Genomic DNA, 7,954 nt, shown 5'->3' on the forward strand with positions numbered 1-7,954 from the left:
TTCAGCTCAAATCTAGAGTGTGGAAAGGAGCAGTCTGAATCCTTTGCAAAATTTATTATGAATATGTTTTTACACAATGACTCCCTGTAAAAGTCTGTTTATGAGTAGTCATAGGTTGAAAGCCACCCACAGTATTATGTCATTTGTTGGTGATTATGTTGTTCTTTGCTTAATAACTGGAACATCTTGATTTGTGGCACACAATAAATCAATTAAAAATTTTAAGGATTAAAGACACTGAACTTTTAAAAGACATCAAGGATTTTCTTCATCAAAAACGTCTTTCTAGTCAACAAAATTATGAATTAGATTGTTTCTATGCGGTAGCTCCACTCTAAAAGGATAAAGGTAAATTTTAGGCTTCTCTTTGCAATTCTTTCAAAACAAACCTGTTTCTGTTGTTTTATAAACCTGCACGAAGATTCATTTACATGTCCAAGCATTTTGTATTTTACAGCCTAGAAAGTCATATTTAAATGATACATAAATCAAGACAGCTTTGCTTTAGAAAAAGTTAAATGAAATTGCTTTTTGCTGTCCTTTTAAAAAAGAAAAGAGGAGCTGATACTTCTAGGATGTGAAATAAAACAAATCCCCAAAAGACAAATAACCATCAGCTGTGTGTTCTTAAGATATATACTGCTACCTGAAGTTGTGCATATGTACAATTAAGTTATAATAAATAATAATAAAACCTGAAAGACGATGTAACCTTTACAGTTCTTCTCTATATTAGGGTTTTAAAGATATCTATTCTTAAAACCCTCCTTATCTCTTCAAATTTCTGATTGTTTGTTCCACCCTGCCCTTTTCTTACAGGATACAGTATAATGACAAATGGCAGGTGAGAGTTTTCAAGTTTAAGTAAAGCTAAACATACGGCTTTTGGGGAATGAAATCAGCTTTTATTTGTTAAAATACTTGTACTGTGTACAAAAGAAATTGCTATAAGTTACAATACTTAAGGCATGGACCACTGAGGGGGTGTTTGCTTCCACTGGAAGAAGAGTAATTCAGAAATAAAGAATCGTTACAATCAGACATTGATAGCAGTAATAATATAATAATATAATAATAAATACTTCTCATTTATATAATCTGAATTTCTAATAATCCAAGCGTTTCGGCATGAATTAATATATCTTAATATGTCTCCAACACGTAGGTAGAAGAGTCTTCTGTAGGTCATAGGAAAAGAAAAATGTATGAGTCATGGTGAGGGTTACATCAACCCTCATAAATATCCCCTTGTCCAGTTTCACAACTGCCAGCAGCAGAACTCCAGAAGGATGGTGAGCAGGCAAGCGACTGCAAACACTGTTTGCTGTAATCTTAACCCATTAGAATACAGTCTGGTGATTTCCTCCTTTTCTGATTTCAGTTCTGAAAAAAAAAAAAAATCGAGAAAATAAGATGGTTAATAAATAAACATGTAAATTTGAAAACAAAGACTTTCTAACATACTTGAAAAGTCCTCTGACATCTCACAGGTACTTAAGTTAAAGGTATCAGCTGTTAAAGCCAATCAAAGGGACTATTCTCAGGGGAGAGATGTAAATAGATGTCCCATCAATGATCGTTTGAGGAGCAACTGATAGCACTTATCAGCTCTTGCAGGCATTAATCTCAGAATAATCAAAAGTAAATACCAAGCAAAAGCAAGAGGAAGAACTTCACAAGAGGTATGCACTGGAGCCTGAATATCAGCTTTTAACCCTTCCTTGCAGCACAAGCACAAAGCCAAACCTTCATTTACGTGAAAGCCACCGAGCTGCTGCTCAGAGGATTCTCCACTGACACCTTTTATTGTCTTCTTTAAGCTGAGCTCAAGAGCAGTGAGCAGCAGACTGCTTTTACTGAGCTCGGGGAGGCCCATTATGTCTTTTGCTCCTTTAATGGGAAACAATAGGGCTGATTCAAAGGTGAATACCCCAGCATTTAACTCTTCCGAAGAGTTTAATGAGCAAGCTGCATGCTACATGTAATTGCTCAGTATAGAAAACTTCAAGGAAAAAGTGGTTGTGGTGGTGGATTTTAATTTTTGGGTGTTTTATTTTTTTTTTTTGTCTGGGGTTGCAAGGATAGGAATGTCACCTGGTATTGTAAAATTTGCATTTACATTTAAGTTGGTGGCATAACTCAGGAGTCACAGGTTCAAGACACTGCTACTCAGGTAGGAATCTGGCCAGGAAATAAGAGGCTGCTATAGCTCACCATCGGGGTACAACTGAATCTTGAATATCTTTAGATCTGTTGTTTTCTCACCCTGCTAACCAGTGATATTGGCACAACCGAAGGAAAGCACAAGATGAGATTAAGGCACTATGGGTGGAATGGGCAAGAATATTTCCCACTGATTTTGCCACTGAAGTGGAAATATTGTTAAACCCTCATTAGTCATCTCGAGAGTATTGAAAACAGTCTGGATCAAAGTAGCCAGTTCTCCATGGAAAATAATACCTGTTAAACCAAATCTTTAAATCTTTATTCTAGCTGATTAAAAAATATTCATCCGTTTATTCGGGGATTTTCACAGGATGATGTAGAAAGGCTTAAATACAGTGTTTTTCAGGAGACTGGACGGCACTACTTTACACTGATCAGGTCATGAATACGTGTTTTCTGTGTGAAGTGTGCTCTGTCTAACTCTGTATATGAACGTTATGAGGGTACAGATCTTAAAATAAGGTTCAGACTAGTTTTGTCATTCATGTTACGATTGATGATTCTGTGTTTTAAGTAGTTTATGTGAGAACATGAAAGTTTTCAGTACTTGTTTCTCTAATACAATACTGTTTTTACGTACACCACACCAGTTTACACTACTGGTTTTTTTCTCTTATGTCTAAGAAACATATTTTGTATGCTTGGATGAGGTTCAGTTGTGCTGGTTAAATGAGAAGCCATAGATGTGCAGATTTTGCAGAGCAGAGAAATACCTAATCTCTGTAATTTTCAATTAGAGCGGTGGAAAGTTTCCTACTGCACAGAATTGTAAAGATCTGAAAGTATTTAACGTGATGCACTACGCAGGCAACAGCGGTGCTGTTCACTGTTTCACTAATGCATCCTCTGAAGCCAAGCATCCCACTGTAGAAGTTTGAATAGAGCACACACACAGCATCCTCCGAGTGCCCCACCGTTGCAGAAGGAATTCTGCCACCCAAGGGACAAAAATGTTCGATTTGATGCCGTTTCTTACCGCAGTTGTCCCGCATTATTTCCGAGAGGCAGTTCAGGGTCCCGTAGCCGCACCGGCACAGCCAGCAGCCCTTCAGCACCCAGGCGCCGTGGGCGATGCTGCCGCAGTTGCTGCCAACGATAAGGGAGACATTTGGTACATCCCTGATCCCAAAAACAACCATCCAGAGCACCTCGTTCACTTTTCCTCCCATTTTGGTCTGATTTTTTTTTTTTTTTTACCTTTGCCGCTCGTCGTGTTCGCAGTATCTGCCGGTGAAATGCTTTAGGCAGGCACAGAAAGTCCCTAAGATACAGGTCCCTCCGTTTTGGCAGCAGTGTCTGCTCAGTTTTTTGCCTGCAAGACAACATTACAGATGTTAACAAGCATCCCGGGTGCTCCGAACCTCACCTTTTCCTCCCTTGTTCCCTCAGGTCTCTCCAGTTGCCAAAGTAGCGAAAGGATATCTGGTTTTATTGTTTTCAGAGACAATAAAATTATATGCCTGTTAGGAGTGTTTGTTCAGCTAAACCCACTTTGTTTAGTTAAGGATTAGAAACAAACTACCAGGGATTACAGGATGGTGAAGGAGCAAAGCCTGGCAATCCTGTAGCAGCATCATGTACTCGGGTGAAATATTTCACTTTGACAGGCAGAGGTTTCAATCACACTAAGAAATGAGGCAGTTACTGGAAAGCGATGCTTATTTTTGAATAAAGGATGCTTTGTTACTTAGTTTTGAGAGGGGAACCCTCCCTTCAGCCTTTCTCAGACTCCTGGGATTGACCACCAATATAAAATTTAATATATGTGGGAGGAAACCGACCGCATTTTTCCCCCCCCGTTAGTACTGTCGCTTACGTGCAGCTCAAACTTTATTTTTTTCCTAAAAGTAACTTTTTTATTGTCGTGAATTATAGTTAATTTGAAAAAAATGAACAGAATGTTACGATATTTCACACTTTTGTAGATGCAAGGGACCAAATCCTTCCTGATTCCTGATATCATTCCCTTTTCATTAGCACATTTCGCAAGTGAGAAATCCCCAGTTTTACCTTAAATTTTTATCACCATTTCCTGAGTGACCACGGAAAACCAACAGGCTGGAAAATTCCAGGACAACAGTTTAATAAAAAGCAATTTTGCGCATTGTTAACATAAATAGTGTTACCTACTCTCCGTAATTCCAGTGAAAGGTACCAATGACCTGGAACTCTGTTGCTTTCTGCTTTCATAACTCTGATTCACGTCATTGAGCGCATTTATAAAAGTCCCTTCGTTCTTGGGCTGCTGCTTTTGAGCTGTGGCATTGAGACTTTTCACATCTTCTTCACTTTCTTCTTTTCCGCGGCCTTGACAAGAAGCGCAGATATGGAAGGGAGTTGTTAATAAGGAAATACACAGGGGAAATATGCAAGGGGAACATGACGGGGCGGTGAGAAACACGAAGCTTCCCTTACCTTTTCCTAAATGAACGGCCTGCCAGACCAGCGTCACAGTGAACAGAATCCTGCGAAAAAAACCCCACGAACTGAAATAAATACGCGCCAACAAGACAAACACTAACATGAAGGTGGGTGTGCGAAATTTTCAGACACTAAAGGAAGAGCATCCCTGGCTGGAGAAGGTCCCCCGGCAGCTCGGGCGAACTCACCTAACGTGATTTTCACAGTACATTTTCCCGCAGCCTGAAATTCCCGTGGGGTCCTCCGGGAAAGCTTCAGCAGGATGGAAGGTGTCCTGAGCCCCCTCACACCATACACGGCGACAGAAGACGGAGAAAGCGGGATGGACGAAACTTTTCTCTGGCTATCCAGCTCACACCAGGAGTCCCAAGGGCACGGTCCGCTGGCTGAGCCCTCCCCGCGGTCCTGGCGGGCAGGGACGGATCATCCCGGCGAGCTGGGAATCCCTGGCCAGCCCCTGAAGGGTGGAGCGAAGCGGGGGCATCCACTGCTGGGGGCAGAGTTAAGTGCCCGTGAGCACAACGAACAGCCCGAGGCAGGAAGGACTCACCTCCAGCTTAGTTCTTGGCATAAAGGACTTTGAGTCGCCGCATGCTGCGTGGGGAAAAAACCCCCAAAAAACCCCAACCAAAACAGAAAAACCACTGTTCTGCAGAACTGCAGCAGGTATATATAAAGTATATATTATAAGAAACTGCAGCAGGTATATATAATGAAGGTTAAAAGGCTCAACTCTGCCTACATGCCTTGTCTTTGCCAGGGTTTTCCACCGGGGGCCTGCTTTGTGAGATTGTACCAATTTGCAGCACAGATCCTCAGAGCCCAGTACTACAAAATCAATATGAGGTTCTTGAAGGAAGGTTGCTGTCTCACATGAGCTGTTAATAATAACCTTGTGAGACGTTTTTTGAAACTTTTTTTACTATTAGTAAAATTAGGCCTGTGAGTCTCAGGCTGAGTATTCCTAGCCTGAGTTCATGCAGTATCAGCAGATAACTACATATAATTTTCCATGTGCACTGCAATGGGCTGGGACCACACACACGACTTTACTATGACTCAGCAGCATCAGCAAAAGGACCTGCCTCTGGGCAGTGCTAAAAAAGCAGCTCTGGGCAGTTTTTTCTCAGATTGCCTGTACCCCAAAATGCACATGGCCTGTGCTTAAGTTGTGACAGGGAACTGTAGCAATACAGCTTGTTTTGGGGGTTTTTTTGGTGGGAGGGAAGGGCATATGAAGGAGGGATGCTTTCACTGTACCAGTGCAAACGAAGCCAGTACAAGTTACATCTTGGGTAGACACATGATCACATCAGGTGTATGGATCAGACCTTCACTGAAGAAATGGCTGCACTGACTAAAGACATCATCATCTCCTGGTTTGTGACTCCCTGTGGCTGTCATTTGTCAGATTTGCCCCACCTGAACTGTGATCATTTCTCATCCAATTTGGTGCGAAGGCTGGCTTAATTTGCAAAGAGAGCTGTCCTAATTAAAGTCACCCTCTTGGCACTGAAGCAGGTGGAGAGTGTTCTGAGGGCGTATTCTCTTACACCACTGCATGCAGCACGGGCAACAGGCGAGAGAACATGGAAACCATGGTGCAATTAGAAACCTGTGACCTAACTGCTATCATGGAAACGTGGTGGGACACACAACTGGAGCACTGCAATCAAGGGCTGTGAGCTTTCCAGAAGAGAGAGGCTGGGAAGAAGGGGTGTAAAGGAACAGATGGATTGTGAAGAGCTGCCTCTGAGAAACAGCCACGAGAAGGCTGAGAGCCTGTGGGTAAAAATCAAGGACAGGACCAACAAAGGACACTGTGTGGCTGGGATCTGCTGCAGGCTGTCTAATCAGGGGAACCTGCTAGAGAGGCCTCTTGCTTCAGCTCCAGGATTATTGTGTTTGCAAGCTCCCATCCTGCTGGAATGACAGGATGTCTCCTGGGAAAGCAACATAGCCACCTGGCAGGCAATCCTGGAGCTCCCTGGAGTGCATCTAGGACAACCCCCTGCTCCAGGTACTGGGCAAACCAACCAGAAGAGAAGTGTTACTGGATCTGCTGCTCATTTTAATGAGCTCATTAGAAGGGTTAAGGCTGGAGCAGCCTGGATTGTAGTGGCTGGACTCTGACTGAGTTCATGATCTCAAGGAACAGTGGCCTGGCAAAGAGCCTGGACTTTGAAAGGATGAATTCTAGCTGTTGAAAGAATTAGTGGATGAGATTCCTGGGGGAAACTAGGGACAGAGGAGCTGACCAGAGCTGGCATCTGTTTAAGGCCACTTTTCTTAGCCTAGGAAACCAAGCAAGACAGCCTGGAAACCAGCACGGCTTAGCAAAGATTTGCTCCTGAAACTGAGGAGTGAGAAGGAAATGCACAACTAGTAGAATCAGGGACAGGTGACCTGAGGAGAGGACAGGGCGTGTAGGGTTGGAGTCAGAAAAGCTAAGGCCCTTTGAAAGTGAAGAATAACAAAAAGGGGTTCTATAAGCACACAAGTCAAAAAAGAAAGGCCAATGAGAGTACACCCCCCTCTCTGATAAATGAGAAGGGAGAGCTGGTGACAATGGACATAGAGAGGGTTGAGGTACTCAATAAACTCTGCAGGGGTACATCAGACTTGGTGGATAAGACATTCCCAGTGCTGGTAGAACTATTGACTCCAACTGATCTAAGTTCAACTTTTTTCTTGCAGGTACAGGCTGACTCTTTAACTTCATGGCATCTTCTTTCATGGTGTGTTTTATGTTTGTTACTAATTTAAACTCATTTAGGCAAAGCTATTCTTGTCCTAGACTTGTATCAAAGTACTATGTCTTTCAGGGCTGAGTGTCTGTGACGTAAATTTGTGTGCAATTCAGCTAAATCAGCACTAGAAGAACTTTTATGCCAACGCTTGGGAGTTAAGATATTCAAAACAGAAAAGTTGTTACTGTAAAAATCACAACATGTTAATTCAGGAGGGGATTTTGGTTTTCCTATCTTAAACAGCAACAATTTTGAAGACACAGATTACTCTCCCCATTATGCTGACTGCCTCCACCAGCTGTGATTGACAAGGACTCCTAAACTAAACTTGTGAAGGTTTAGGTGCTTGCTTGAAACCTATCACGTGTTTTAAAGTACTGTTGTAACGACAGACGCTGTTCTGAATCAGGACTGAAAAACGTTTCACACAAATAAAAGAGATGTCATTTTTGCATGTATTGACTAAACATGTATGTGTTATCAACACATGAAAAAAGCTTACTTTTGGAAAATGTTTACAATCCAAATAAATGTTGTTTTCATTTGAGTTCTCTAAC

At 42.1% G+C, this 7,954-nt stretch overlaps 1 protein-coding gene across 2 annotated transcripts; it reads right to left on the reverse strand.

Annotated features, from left to right (window-relative positions):
• Positions 1-895: 895 nt before the first annotated feature.
• LOC113961017 (cryptic protein-like) lies at positions 896-5,088 on the reverse strand. 2 transcript variants are annotated; one of them, XM_027671007.1, is made up of 6 exons: positions 4,836-5,088; positions 4,642-4,691; positions 4,357-4,533; positions 3,424-3,538; positions 3,203-3,312; positions 896-1,383 (listed from the first exon to the last, which is right to left on the reverse strand). In XM_027671007.1, the coding sequence occupies exons 1-6, from the start codon at positions 4,856-4,858 to the stop codon at positions 1,259-1,261; spliced, it is 600 nt and encodes a 199-aa protein (XP_027526808.1). In that variant the 5' UTR covers positions 4,859-5,088; the 3' UTR covers positions 896-1,258. The 2 variants fall into 2 exon arrangements, with proteins under 2 accessions (XP_027526808.1, XP_027526809.1); XM_027671008.1 differs by lacking the exon at positions 4,357-4,533.
• Between the last annotated feature and the right edge of the window lie 2,866 nt (positions 5,089-7,954).

Source organism: Neopelma chrysocephalum, unplaced genomic scaffold (assembly GCF_003984885.1).
Source record: "Neopelma chrysocephalum unplaced genomic scaffold, ASM398488v2 Primary Assembly neopelma1_97017, whole genome shotgun sequence".
NCBI lineage: Eukaryota > Metazoa > Chordata > Aves > Passeriformes > Pipridae > Neopelma > Neopelma chrysocephalum.

Excerpts from the sequence above, each read along its gene's own strand:
- LOC113961017 (XM_027671007.1), bottom strand. The coding sequence starts at position 4,858 with ATGTACTGTGAAAATCACGTTAG. Across the intron at positions 4,534-4,641 it reads GGCCGTTCATTTAGGAAAAG|GCCGCGGAAAAGAAGAAAGT; the intron begins GTAAGGGAAGCT and ends CTTCTTGTCAAG. Across the intron at positions 1,384-3,202 it reads AATAATGCGGGACAACTGCG|AACTGAAATCAGAAAAGGAG; the intron begins GTAAGAAACGGC and ends TTTTTTTTTCAG.